At 44.3% G+C, this 15,227-nt stretch overlaps 1 protein-coding gene across 17 annotated transcripts in view; it reads right to left on the bottom strand.

Moving 5' to 3' along the window:
* Nucleotides 1-15,227, bottom strand: part of caska (calcium/calmodulin-dependent serine protein kinase a) — a 124,604-nt gene that overhangs the window by 79,293 nt on the left and 30,084 nt on the right. For all 17 annotated transcript variants that reach the window (XM_075480133.1, XM_075480149.1, XM_075480147.1 and 14 more), the window contains exon 2: nucleotides 63-175. In XM_075480133.1, the coding sequence (XP_075336248.1) occupies nucleotides 63-175 (113 nt within the window). The remainder of the gene's footprint in view (nucleotides 1-62; nucleotides 176-15,227) is intronic.

Raw genomic sequence — 15,227 nt, forward strand, 5'->3', positions numbered from 1 at the left:
CATCCGTTTTTATATTTATAAGCAGCTTGACATCGCAGGGATGGAACAAAGAGATCTTTTACCTTCTGTGCTGAGTCCCGGACTGGACGTGAACTGGGCCACATCCACGATTTTGACAGCAAACTGCTGCCCCGTCTCTCTGTTGATGCATCTCCGCACCACACTGAAGGGACCCCTGAAAAACACAGGCAAGAAGAGATAAATATTTAACACATGTGCTTTAGGACCTCTGTAGAAACCATTTGGAGAAGGGCAGTTCCGACTGCAACGAGTGGACTTAGTGAATGAGATCACACAGTCGTCTATGGCGGCTCCTGTTTACTGACCTACAACCCAGAGGAAAACATCCTGCCTGCTCCTTAAGATAAAAAACACTCCCTTTATGTAGTGTCAGGGGGCAACACTGTTAGAAAAAAGAGAGTGTAGATGGTGTACATAGTTTGTTTCAGTTTGCAGCAACACTGCATGGATGCAGTTGTATTTCTGATGGATGTATTTTCACAGTTTTTGAGATGAACTGACTTCGGCGACTCTGTTTTAAAGGTGTGTTCTTCGCCCTGAGAGTGTTTATTTCATCACCATCAGATGTGTGACAAAGGTGTGGGCTATATATAATCGAACCAGAGCCTTTGTCTTGTTAGCACTGATCCTGAGGAAAGCCCAAACGCCCCAAATCAATGAAATCAAATGCATATGATGCCGGTGTGAGCAGCAGTTTTTGTACCATAACAAATATGGAAGCAATGGGTCAAATCCGACTGCTTTCTTTTTCTAAATATTCTCTCTTTGTCTCTCAACTGCTTTCTCCAAAAAAAATATCAGAGGAAAATGTCTAAAAACACAAACATATAGGCAAAAATCAAATAATTGAATCTAGCTGTTGAACGAAACTGCGGCAGATTAAGTCAACATCCCTCTCTCTGTTGTTTACGACTCGATGCATAAAGGAAATGTTGAAGTGCTAACCCAGCAGGTGTCAGAGAAAGAAGAGCACACAGATGCTGAGCGGAGGCTACGCTCGTTTCCAACATACAACAATATGTGCTGCAGCGGATCAACACGAGCAGAGGAGCCGGAGCTGCGTTGTGAGTCTCACTGCTGAGTGTGAAGAGTTCTCACAATGAATCAGCTCCTCTGCAGAGTCAGGGCAATATCCAATCAAGTCAAAGGGATAAACACAAGTCTCAACGGCTGTGGGTTATAATTAACAAGTCAGCAGGTCAGGGTTAAAGTACAGAAAGCTGTCTCCAACATAAAGCTTTGACTGTATCTGCATTCACAACAGTGATGTAATAGTATGAACTGATCCCGACACGCCCTCAGGAGCAGACATGTGCACCAGAAAGCCTAAATGTGAATGGGTGTGTGCATTTAGAGATAAATTAAGCAGCTGATCGTGGAAAAGAATAGTCACGCAGGCCAACTCTGGCAGCAGTGCGTACGTAATCCCTTCCATCTACTTTCTAAGGCTGCTCGTTCATTGAACTCAGGCCACGATGCACAGGCTGAGAGGCAGGAAACGAGCTGTTCCAACAAGGAGAATGAGTATTATTATTAGGCTAACTTGATATTTGTTACACTTTTTATTTTGATATCCCTTTTTTAAGAGTAATGGGCCATAGCAGTCCACATGATGCTCCAAATACACTGAGCTCCACATGTTTCAATGATTCAATGTTTGTTTTAATCATCAAAAATCTGCACGTATTTATCAGATGGCATTAGCATCATGGCTAGCTGCTAGGGATAGTTTATGCATTTGGGACAAGTATGACAATATATTACACATTTTTTACAATATTAGCTCAACTAACTATCTATCGTGATGTAAAAATGCTGTGATGAGGGTGACTGGATGTGCAAGTACGGGTGTGCATTTGCTGCATTGTGCAACACTCGTTTCCACTCACGATCCATGTGCTCTTGTGTTTTCATAACTTAAGATGCATCAAACTGTTTGCAGATTAATCGTCATCGAATTAAAACCTTAAGGCCAGCAAAGACTCACAGCTCCAGTTTCAAAATCCAGCCAAAATGCAGAAACTAAAGCTGTAAAACTAAGACATGGACAAACTTGATCGTCAATCAGAATATACGCCAACGTTGCACTGGCTCACATTATTGGATCTGTTAGTAAAAAAAGTATACTGCACCGAGGATGAAGTGCTTAATAGCTAAAAAGTAACAATAGTCTGTGGATAGGGTGGCTGGGATCTTGGACAGTATGCTGGTGCGGCTCTGCGGGACCCAGACCAGACGAGAACTGCAGCTGCTCTGCACACTCTCTATGGGGCTTCTGTAAAAAGTGGTGATGAGTGGATGAGAAGGGGCATGTGTACTTTCCTCATCCGGGGGCAAAAAGTGCAGACGCTGCTGAGCTTTCTTTACAAGAGCTGCAATGTTAAGGGCACTTGGTGCTATCGACTACCTGCACTCTGCTGCTGTTAATGAGGAGCGGTGCGTGACTGGGCCCGTTTCTTCTGAAGTCGATGGTGATCTCTCTTGTCTTTTTAACATTCAGAACCAGGTTGTAAGTGTAGAACCAGTCGCCTCCTTGTAGGTCAGTTCATCAGTTCATCCCGGCCCTGAATGAGGCCCACTGCTTCCTTCAAACATGCACTTTTCCTTGCAGCTGAACACGTCAGCAGCTTCATTTCTGAATTACTAAGATAAAAGTGCCTGCTAAAGCCAATAATATGACAAGTCCAATCCCAAAATGGGTTTTTAAATTGACCAGGATATCACTTTTTAATTATGTCCCATGGGTGAGTTGGGAAATGCAGCAGTTAGCCGGGTTCACCAGAGGAACAGCTTTCAACTAACAGAGAAACACATTTACCCTCAAACAATCGCACACACCTCCACCTGCAGCCTTCTGTGAATTACACATCCCACAGCAGATTACACTCAGCACCGCCTCCGCTGATGTGAAAGCTCCCCCATTTCACAGTTAAACAAACCGGCTGCTGCAGGCCTGGCTGTTACAATCGGCTAAGGTCACACCAGCAATGCTGCTCAAGTGTGTGTGCGAGGAGCGTGGCTCTTTGCACACACACACACACACACAGGAAGTGATCCCGCTGAAGCTGCTAAACATCAGAAGGGTCAGTCGGGACTTCACAAACCAACACTACACAAGTAGTAGAGACACACAAACATGCTGACCCGTGGGCAGGAAGACGTTACCGTACTATTACAGGAGCATCCTTCATTTTGGGTTCAACCACACACGTTACACAACTATAACGTTTGACAAAACTGCCATATTTTTACCTCGATGAGACTTTTATAACAACGCAAAGACTTCAAAAAGCCAGTTCAGTCGACAGAAAAGTTCTCCCATTCACCATCCCTGGCGTTTATTTTACAGGCTGCTGTAACTCGGAGCGAGGTGACAAATTCCACACCGACTTCTAAAATCAATCTTTACAGTCAGTTCATTCACTTATCCGGAGGTGAGTGATTCAGGTTAAAGAAACTCCTCATCACAGCGAACCGTCAGCCTGCTAACACTCAGCTTTACATTTCGATCTTTGGTGTCGAGATTGTGCCCGCAAAGAAAGGAAAGGGCGAAAGAAACGATAGCTTTGTTCTGGACCTTTTCAGCCAGGCTCCGTGGGGGAAATCTACTTCTTCTACTGAGAGATAACCAGCTTGCAAACGATGAATTTGTCCATTTCATGAAGTCAGCACTTACTCAGCCAAATGGAAAGTATCTGAAATTAAACTCCAGTAGGAATGTGTTCAGCATACACCAGCCTTCAGCCTTTGCTGCAGCAGGTACATTGGGTCAAAAACAACTCATTTGTAATGTGTGCAAGGTCTCCTGTGTTGCGTTATCGCCCTCTACGCTACAGTCCAGTCACTTCACCTCTGACCCCCCCTTCATATTGCTGCAAATGTCAAGCCGTGCTCGAGGCTGAGCTCTCTGCAAAGATGAGGCGGCCCTGGAGGAGCAGCAACAAACAAGAGGGAGAGCAGGGGAAAATAAGCTGTACAACAGGAACTATCTGCAGGACACCAGGAGGAAGGAAAACAGAAGCAGAGCAAACAGCTAATTAAGATGACAAGCCTTTCAGGGCATTTGTGCTCGATTCTGAAATAATTGTATTCAGTGAGTCTGGCCATCGACAGTAAGAGCGTGGTAATGAGTTTTTGTTAGGTTTATTGGAAAGGACAACAGAAAATCATTTAAATCATGAATTTAAACATGACACGCCTGCAGTGAAAGGTTCAGGTACTACAAAATTTATGTAAACTCCACTGTTGCATCCTGGCTCCAGTATGGAAGTTTTTCTGTACCTTCTGTGACTTTTTAGAAACCATCAAATTTTGAGCACTGATTTTTTTTTTAATGTCAAAATAAATTCAGTGTAAAAAAAATAAAAAATCAATGTCTCAAAATATTCAGTTTTTCAAAATTCAACATGTAAAAAAATTCAATGTAAAAAAAAAAATTCAATTTCTAAAGAAAATCATTGTATAAAAAAAAAAATAAGTGGAAAAAAATCCAACATCTCAAAAAATTCAGTATATAAAAAAATTAAATAAAAATAAATAAAAATAAAAAACGCAGTATGCACCAGGCTACAGAAACTGGAAGGTGCAGAGCCAAGCCAAAATGACACCAATGCGCCTGGTGCACCAGGTATCATTACATCATTTTTGGAAAGGTCAGGAACGGCTATGCTATTCGTCATTGTGTCACACTGCTGTAAAAGCATTCGTCTAAAACCAAAGAAGTACAGATATCAATCCCTGTACTTCTGAAAGTGGGCACAGCAGTGAGGACAAGGCCCCAACCTCTGCTTCTAGCTTACAGCAGAACACTTACGGATAACAGATGTGAAACAAAACAAAGAAAGCGGGGAAAAAAGCCCAGAAAACGCATCGTGTGGAGATGGGCTGGTTGAGGCTTGAAGGGGACGCCGCTCTTTATCAGTGAATTTGACCGACAACGAGAAATAGCAGGAGCACACGTGTTCAGTAGACAAAAGGGGAAAAAACAATCTCTGCATATCGAGCTGAAGTAGGACACATTAACAACAGAAATCCAGCAGCAGAGAGGAGGCTGATGAGGCTAACTGAAGGAGAACATTATCTAAGGGTCGGGGGGGTAGCTTTGAGGCTCAGATGACTCAAGTGGCGGAACTGGGTGTCTTAGAGGAACTTCCCTGTACGTAAAGGAGGCTTTCTGTATTTGAATGGGCCTCAGCTGCACACAGCAGCAGCCATTCCAGCTCTGAATAGGACTCAGCTGCACACGGGCCGTTCTGATGATTTCTGCACTTTGGCCACCCTCGCTGAAATAACAGGAAGAGGGTGAGATGGGGAGAGAGGCGGAGAAGAGACAGAATAGGAGAAAAAAAAAAAAAAAACACAGCCAGCAAATACTTTTACAACAGTATTCCCTTCACGTGCTTAAACCGGCTTTCTATGGCTCCTTTTAGATGGCTTTATGGGCTGCATGAGACTCCACTCATCAGCCAATCAAAGAGGGAGTTGTCGTTGTGGATGTTTAAACTCGACCTTAACCTTTATAGACTGAAAACTGAGAGTGCAAAGATTTTACAGAACTTTTGATGCAGAAATGGCTGACTTTGAGCAGCTGGTAGATGGCAGTAAAGAAAGCGCATCATGTGAACAGTGACAAAGGCTGCAAACACACACACGGAAGCATTTCGTCAGGACAACCAAAAACACTTACTGAACGTGTCATGTTTGACGAGGCTAATAAAGATAAAATCAGAGCGACAAACAAACCAAACCTCGGGCCGTTTTTCATGGAATGACATTCTAAAAATCCTAACATCTGGAGTCCAAGTGATCTACGCAGAGTTTACATTACACATGTGGGTCAGATGCAGAGAGGATCACGGTGTTAAAAACACACATTACACACTAGCCCCTTTCACACTGCCGAATAACCCGCGTTTAATTCGCGAATTTAGCGTGTCCGCTGTTGCGTTCACACTGCCGACCCGGGCTGCCGCGTCAACTCGACTCGCCTTTCGACCCGCGTCGGACCCTAGTCTTTTTGCCGAGCCGAGTTTGATGTGAACGCAATCGACGCGGGTCGGACGTGGGCGTGACGTGAGGAGTTTAAAAGACAGAATGGACAGCTGATTCAGAACAACAGCGACAGGTGAGGACAAGTTTTACTCTGTTTTAGCCTACATCAAGTTTGAGACATTTTTTAATATGGCCAACTGGGGAGACAAGGAGGTCCGCGAGCTCCTCAGCCCCCGAGCAGAGGACGTTATTTACCGCCACATGTCGGGGATGGTGAAGGATGGACCTCTGCTGGAAGGGCTGGCGAGAAAGATGGGAGAGCGCGGTTTCCCACGCAGCAAGACGCACCGTAAAGTAACATCTCCATGAACTGCATTGCAAAAACGATATCTCAAGGTGTCCCGCCATCGTTTGTTTGAAAAATTTGATGCAGACAGGTGTATTTAACCCTACCTCCGACGCATGGCTTGTGCCTACGTCATTGTACACGCCCAGCATTTTATGCGTTTCGTGTGACGCTCTGCCACTAGGCAACGCCCCTGAACTCGGCTTCAGGCGACACGGGTCACCCTGACACGCCAAGCGTTCACATTGTTCGACGCGGGTCGAAGGTGCAATTTGGACCCGCTAAGGTAGCGGGTCGCAGTGTGAAAGGGGCTAATGAGGAGCTGCAGAGGACTCTGAATCCCTAACTCAAGGGATGAACCAGGCAACTGTTTTTAAATGGTATCTTTAGAGACACATCGCATTTCTTTCGTCGCAGCTATGAAAGATGCCAAAGATAACACCGTCTGACAGACAGAAAATAGTGTTTTTAACTATTAACTCAAAACTGGACATGGTGTGCAGTCTCTCCTGAAAAAAAGAAAAAGGAAACCCAACAAATGGAGGACAAAAGAAGTAGTAACAGTCCTAAAAGACCATCTACAGCAGATGAACAGTGCCTGTAAGGGATGTCCTTCAGAAATAGGGGTAGAAATCCAACAAAGACCTGACACAGGACCTGAGAGATGCATCTGGACCTTCAGTTGGCCGAAGCCTCATCAGAAATGGGCTCCATGGAAGGGTGGCTGTCAAGAAGCCGTTCTTAAGGAAGGAAAACGGGGAGAAAAGGCTGAGCTGTGCCAAAGGACACAAGAAGTGGGCTGAAAATTGGAAGACGGTTCAGGCTGGGTGCAGAATGTGTCGAACAAGGCCAGTTGGTGTTTGCGTCTGCGTGTCTGTGCTGAAGCTCAGAGCTGAAGCGTTTACAGGTACGTCTCATGTGGCGGCGAGCAAAGGGAATTTGCTCCAGTGTTTAAAGTAAATGAGTGTGACCTTCTCTCCCCGCAGTTTACAGCGATAAGCACATGAACACACAACAACTCCTGGCTCTTACTCTCTGCACTGCAGCTGACCTCACAGGTAGGAGGTGTTGTCATCCCCTGGAGTCTCACCCTGCCGGCACAGTCCCTGTGAGAGGATGTGGGAAAAGCTACGAGAGGCATTTTCCAACCACAGAGAATTTACAGCGGCATCAAAAAGATGGGGTGTCCTATATGGCGTGCCATCCATCCGCATCTTTGTGTGTGTTGCTGTAGTAAAAGGTGATTTGCAGGCCGCACTACTTTGCGACTTCACAGCACATAAATCAGCCAGTGTCTCATTCTGTAAATGTCACCAGCCTCACAACATATGCAGGTCCACAGTATAACTCACACACAGCTCTGCAGCGGCACACGTGCACGTCAGCCCGGGAGGTCATCGGAAGCAGCGCTGAGGCAGGTCACACCGAGCGGCTTTACACCCATCATGTGTGCAGACTGCCCTTTCTGGCAAACAGGACGCTGAATAACAGCATCTTAAAACAGAAAGACTCATTCTGTTCATCCTAACACAGATAAAACATAATGTGGGTTTAATCACAGCACATAGTGAGACTGAAGAAGACTGAAAAGCTGGCGACTGTGTCAGACTGCTATCAGAAGACATAACGAAACTGCAGCCCGGAGGACTCGTTAAAGAGAGTTGACACTAACTGAACGTCATTAACATGTTTACACCTCCCAGGGACACCGAGAAGAGAGGGAAGCCAGCGAGGTAAGTGTGAAGGAGGGGCAGGGGGTGTGGAAACACGTTTTTTTGCTGTGTCTAAGCAGACGTGTGCGCTGCAACCATCGCAGGCCGAGCGGGGGGCGTGTCTGCGGTAGCTGAGGGAGCCGGTGTAAATCTTCATGGCGTCTGGAGCCTGTGAGAACCTTTTGCCAGAACTGTTCGTTTGCAACAAACAAACGAGACGTCATTTTCAAGTCTTTCTTTAAGACGCCACAAAATCCCCACAATGAGGAAGGACGGGGGCGTTTGGAGAAGCTATGTGTGGCTTTCAACGCTTTCAACAACAAACCTTTCAGCAACACAAAATCAAAACCAAGCTGGTTTTTTTCTGGCTTTAGGCAGTAACATTTCAAATCAAACCTACTTGGGTAGGGTTACCTAACACAATCATGGTTAGGGCTTTTCGACGCGGTCACACCATTTTTACCCTTCATATGCAGTTACTTTCGCCACCACTAGTTGTATATTCGAATGCAATTCTTGGCTGTATCTGCCAGCCTGAACAAACATCACGTGGGCTAGATTTGGGAAGAGGAGAGCCTTGTTTGCACAGATGGTCCTTTAGCTTGCTGGTTTCTGATTTAAGTCACTTCTGGACAGTGGATATATATATATATTTTTAAGGGGTTTTGTCTTCATTCTGATAGAGGCAGTTGAATGCAGACAGTGAAGTAGGTGGAACAGAAGAGGGACAATATTGACAAAGGTTCACGGCCTGCTTGAATTCTGCTTGAAAAGAATATCTTCCAGACACCGGCAGAAGTTCAGGAGTTCAGTCCATCCTTCAAAATAAAAAAAATAAAAAAAGACCAACCAGTTCACCTTTATGAAAGCAGATGAACACTCCCCTCCCCCACTTTGCAGGCACCAGAAACTCTGAGGTTCTCCGTGTCCATGAACCTTTAAACCTGTCGTCAGGTATTTCTTGGGAAAAAATGCCTTTTACCTTGGACATGTCTTTCAGCACTTACAGAGTCTTTAGACAGATTTTCTGTAGGTTTATTCACTTGTGGAAGGTCGGCTGCAAAAGTGTTGCTCCTGAGAGACATTTCATCTGATTAGATGCTTATTTGCGATAATATTAGACACGAATGTCACCGCGTTTGCCTCCAGTGCTGCAGAGAAGACAGACACAGAGATGCACGCACATTTTATGTAACACCAGAACAAAGAGTGGGAGCATGTGCCTTATGTGAGTTAGAGACAACTGTCTATGTACAACTATATACAACTGTGCTCATCCTCAGCCTACTGCTCCTTCTCTTTAATCGGCCCTTTGAACTATGCTGTATTTTTCCAAAAGAAACAAGCATTCAGAGCTGTGACAGGACGGCCCAGATTTATGGAGAACGATAACATTTGGAATCAGCAGGCAAAAATCTCCTCCTTCCAACATGAAACGGTCACACGGTCTGTACAAGCCAAAGCTGTTTCCATGAAAGGAAATGCTCTGCACTTCATGCACTGCCATCACTAACATTTGTGGAGATAACTTTATTTGCTGACTCCACCACAAACTTTCAACATGACCCACTCCTGAAGCACTGATGAACTGCAACGGGTCTGTCTGCAGGAATCAGCTAATGAGTCCGCAGAATCCGCTAAAACAACAACAAAAAAAAAAAAGACGGTGAAATTCAGGACATCCAACCATGTTGGAAAGAAAAAGCTGCCAAGTGAATCTGACTCTCAGAAACGACACAGTCTGCGTGCGGCTCACTGGAGGCGACAACCAAATAACTTCAGTCAACATGCAGCATTTATTTCATCCTGACCTGATTACTGACGACTGTTTCGGTAATAAACAGTTTAGCATACGGCAAAACTGAAATGATGTTTCCCTTTAAAGGAAGGGAAAGGCTATTTTTACGCACGTGTTCCTATTTTCTGTTAGGAGCACCAGTATTCCCAGTAAAAAAAACAAACAAACAAAAAAAAACATAGAAAATAAACCTTAAATTTCCTTTGAAGCTTGACGATAAGCACAGAAATATAGATAAGGTCAGAGTTGACACTTGATTTACAATTGTGATGCATATGATACATCCATGAATAAGCTGGACTTCACAGTTATCTGCCCAAAGAATCTGGTGAACAAACAAATCCAATGCTGGATACAATGGAACAATTTTATGGCAGTCTGTTTAACAGACAGCAAGAGCTTGCACTGGACAACTGTGTGGGATGACACACTGACTGGTCGGCCAGCTGATCCCAGCATCCTAACTGTGTGGAAAAGCTTTGACGCAGGAGGAATTGTTAAACAGCATCTAATTGACAGCTTTCAAACATATTGGACTGGCTGAGCCTCACTCTCCTTTTCTCACTCGTGCAGAACACATAAATTGATTCAGCTGCTGACAGTGAAGCTTCAATCAGCCTTCACTCAACTGCCGGCCGGGCTTTTGGCTCTCTGATGAAAAGAAGTCGTGTGAAAGTGACAAAAATTGGTCACAATTTTACATCAGACACAAATGTGGCTTTATTGACAAAACAGCGACACAGTTCTTTAAAAGGAAAGCGCTTTACCCCCCCCCCCCTCCGAGTGAAAAATATGCAAAAGAAAAGAGAAAAAGAAAGATGGAGAACACAAATACACAAGACAGGGAAGACCTGAGGGTGGAGACAACGCAGTCCACTGGACTTTTGATTAACACGCACGAGATTCACAATACGTTGCTAGGAACAAGGTTGTGTAGAAACCAAACAAGTGTTTCAACAATATATGTATAACTTTGGGTTATAGTCCTCCGAAAGCATCAAACAAACGGTTAACCTATAGCTCAGTCTGCATCAAACACTGACCCCAGCTCTGTTTTCATTGGATAGATTTTACATTCTGCTGTGGAGGCTCTGTGCGAGTGTGTCAACACTGCGAGAGGATTTCATTAGATTTGGGGGACTTTTCACTTCTTGAATATCATCTTGTGCGATTATCAGCAAACCTTTAAAAAAAAAAAAGTTTAGGATTCACATAAAGAAGAGCCAGCTACAAAGCGAAAGTTGAGCATAAGTTTGATGAGCTTTTTTTTAAGTGTCACACAGTAGTTTTTAAGCTCTTTATGTGAAACAGACGCAGATAAGTGTTCTTATCAAAAATATTCCCCTGCTCCCTTCTGAGGTGAAGTCAGTGAGGGGCCACAGAATGAGGAATCTTCAGAGGGGAACTCTGGCCTTGTTTTACAAGTGGACAGCACGAGCACACTCATAAGAGCTCGGTGTTGCATTCAGATCCGATTACTCGGGCCACATTCCATATCGGTTTTAGCCGTCTGAACAAAATGCATCCTGGGAAGAAGCAACCACTGACCTGACGTGGCTTTAAACGGACCTTTCCCCAAACAAGCTTGTTTACAGTTGGCTTGGTGTGCAGCAGTGCAGCTTCTTGCAAGCAAACTTAAAATGCAGTGTGGAAAACTGCTGATGGCCCACAGAATTTAAGGGGTTAAATGGGCGAGTTAACTCGTTATTATCGCATTAACTCGTTAATTATTTAACGCCGATAAATATTTTATCGCACATTAGCACAGGTTTTATTATTTATTTTGTAAAAGTCTGTTGCTCCCAGGCTTTTATTTTGTAAAAGTCTGTTGCTGTCTGCTGTGGAACAGGAAAAGAAAGTAATCGGCGGATCCACCAAACATGGAGAAGGGTACGGAACTTTTAAATCGGCCATTTTCATTTTAAAGTTCTTCCAGACGGCGGAGTCGACAGAACCAAAGTCATCTGTAAACACTGCCAAGTTGAATTGTCTTCTCAGCGTAGTAGTTCCAGTCTAAAATATCACTTAAAGGGGATAGAGAATCAAAATCGTCTTTTTCACGTTTTTGGTGTTAGTTCTGAGTCTCCCCGCTGTGGGGAGTACACACGAAGTGCCAGCAAGTGTCAGAACCTCTGTTTCAAGTACTCCCCTTTTTTGAATATCCCCCAGAAAAAGTGCCAATCCATTTTTGTGAAAAAGTGATGTCACTTTTTCAGCAATCGCCCCCCCCCCCCACACACCCAAATCCACAGCCCCCCCCCGTTTCAGACACGCCCCTTCGGCGAGAAACAGGAACTGGTGAGCCTTCCAAGGCTGTGAAAGCGGACTACGATCGTTACATATTCTTCCCCCGGAAAGCAATGTTCGCGATCAATGGCTTTTATTTATTTTAACAGCATCCCCAGTACATACAACCGCCGACTTTTCCTTTGCTCTGCGCATTTCACGGAGTACAGTTTCACAAAGCTTGCATGATTCCGAGGAGGCTTCAGTCGGAATTTTGCTCAGTAGAGGGTCAGTGCCGACAGGGACAGACAGACTGCAGCGAGCTGTGCGCTCCGCTGAGAAGCTGATCGGCTGCACGTCTCCAGGACTATGGGGCGAGCAGGTCGGATCACAGCTGACCCTTCTCTATTTGCTCCACTCCCCTCGGGCAGGAGGCTTCGGTCCATTCGGACCAGAACCTCCCGTCACAAAAACAGTTTTTTCCCCCTTGCAGTTGGACTTATGAACACTTCATAATCACCTCATAACCTGCCCCAGTCACTTTACCATCATTAAAATTGCACTAATGAAGCTGCACTGTTGTTGCTCTGTATATTGGATTCTGTGTATTGTTGTACAAGCTTGTACATTTTATATTCATATATTTTCATTCTTTATTTTTTATTATTATATCCTATGTTACATGTTTGCACCTTACGCCGCAGCAAATTCCTAGTTAGTGAACACTGTTCACTAACAATGGCAATAAAACGAATTCTGATTCTGATGAGCTTTCTTTTCAGTCAGTGTATTACTCTATAGCTCTGTTTGCAGTGAGAGCAAGGGCAGCCAATCAAGCAACGGCAACCGAATAGCGCCAACACCTACCTGCATTTCATAATGAGGTTGCCAGATAAGCTCTGAAACGACGCCAATCAGGGCAAACGACCCATTCTAAACCCAGCATAGTAACATAGCTGTTTCAGAGAGCCTTTTAGGGAGGTTCTGAGCCATTACAGACCCAACCAATTTGTTTTGGGGCTACATATCACATCACAGAACAAGATTAATGCCCCATTCAACCATTCTCTATCACCTTTAAAGGCAAAACACACAACTGATAGCAGCAAGTCATTCAAGGAAACAGACAGTGGACCGAGGCTTCTACATAAAAACTACATAAAAATGCTGACGTTAAAAGTGTGTGTACAACAAATGTTATGGCACTTTCATTCATATGGCAGCACATTTAAAATAAAACTAAATGCTAAAAGCTATAGACTACTTTTAAATTTCTTTTTTGGATTTTGCGTACAAATGCGATTAATCAGGGAAATCATGTGATTAATTAGATTAAAAGTTTTAATCGTTGCCCAGCCCTAGTTAAAAGCTTTAGTGTGTGTGTGTGTGTGTGTGTGTGTGTGTGTATCTGTTTCATAACTGAACTTACTGAAAGTAATTCTGCATTAAAAGCAGCGCAGGTCAATCGGAAACATGTTCATGTGTGAAGGATGTAGTTCAGTAACTGACTGTATTTGTGTTTTTACTAAATCAGCAGACGTGTTGACGTCCTGTTTGTTGATCAGCTGACAGCTTTATGTGTATAAGAGTTTGTAACTGACATCTGATCAGAATCAGTCACTCAGTGTGTGTGGGGACGCATTTTAGCGCCAGGTAAGCAGACCCATTGATTCTTCATTCCCCCCTCCCCCCTAACCACAGGGCCTGGTGGTAGCAGCACGCTCATCATAATGCTTCACTGCTAGCTTCTCTGATGGAGGTCTGCAGGAAGTCTGTGTTTGATGGCAGAGCTTTACTTTGTGACAGCGTGGTGCAGGAAAAAGCTGTTAGCAGATTAATCGTCCGACACCCTCCCGTGTCAGAAGAAGAAATCTGCTCAAAATAATTTTACAGTATGAAATCGCAGCCATGCTCCAACACCGATAGGAAAACACACACCGACACACAACTCTGCCTCTGAACGCAGCAGGGCCTCCGTGTGTCAGGGTGCCAGAGCGGGGACGACATCTCAACAAGTGAGCGATGTTGGTGGTGATGTGTGCCGCTGCGGTTCACTTTAAAAGGGGTTCAACGTCGTCGCAAATTCCATTTAACACGATCTCACATTTCCCGGCAGCTACCTGACAGCTTCACTGTACGAACACAAGAAAGGAAGACCAGAGAGAGTGAAGTTCCACAGTTAAAGTCAGGGGGAAAATGGTGTGTTTGCGTGGGGACACCTTCCTCTAACAGTTAATTGTACCACTTCTATGTTCTCCTCAGGGGTCCTCTTTGCATGCTGCCGTCTCTGTATTCATGCCGTCATCCCTTCCTCCTCTCAGGCAGAGTGGTTATGTAAGGGGGCAGAGCTAGGCAGCTTATTTACGCTCTCATGAGGATTAAGCAGAAGCTTGGACATGCCAGCACCTGCAAGGCTCACTGACGGTCCACAAATACACACACTGCTGCACAGTTGACAGGCTTTCCCTTAAACCCCCCCACAGAGGAACTAGTCAAAGTGTAAGATATGCTTTGATGTCGCCTTGCAGTGGTAGCAGCAGTGAGCTTACACAGATAAAATGCATTTGAGACAAGAGGCCAAGCCTCGAGCATCACAAGATCACTCGAATATTTCAGACTTTTGAGGAGTGTGGTGTCAGACTACTTGTAAAAAGGACTGTGGAAACATTTGCAAAAGAAAGTCATGATTGATTGTGTTGTGTTAATGCTAACGATGGCGCACAGGCTGGGATATGTAATGCTTGGTGTTTATCTCTTTAATTGTCCTGACGAAGACATGTGAAATCACTGTGTTCTGCAACACTGCCAGCATCCCATCTTTGCTTTCTGAAATCAATTATCACATCACTCGTTAATATCATCAAGAAGAGATGAGAACGACTGAAGTTTGGGCTGAACACGAGCACAAAATGGAGTTTATTGGTAGATGTGCGCAGAATTCGCACCTTTCTCTGGCCAGCATCAATAATAACATAACACAGTATTAATATATATATATATATATATATATATATATATATATATTCCATATCATATAAGCAAAATATTAGATAAAAATGACATGCTGCCGATAGATTGTCACAATAGTCAACTTAAACAGATCTTAATCACCATGAAATAGGCAAATAAAGCA

This window comes from Odontesthes bonariensis, chromosome 12, assembly GCF_027942865.1.
Source record: "Odontesthes bonariensis isolate fOdoBon6 chromosome 12, fOdoBon6.hap1, whole genome shotgun sequence".
Lineage (NCBI taxonomy): Eukaryota > Metazoa > Chordata > Actinopteri > Atheriniformes > Atherinopsidae > Odontesthes > Odontesthes bonariensis.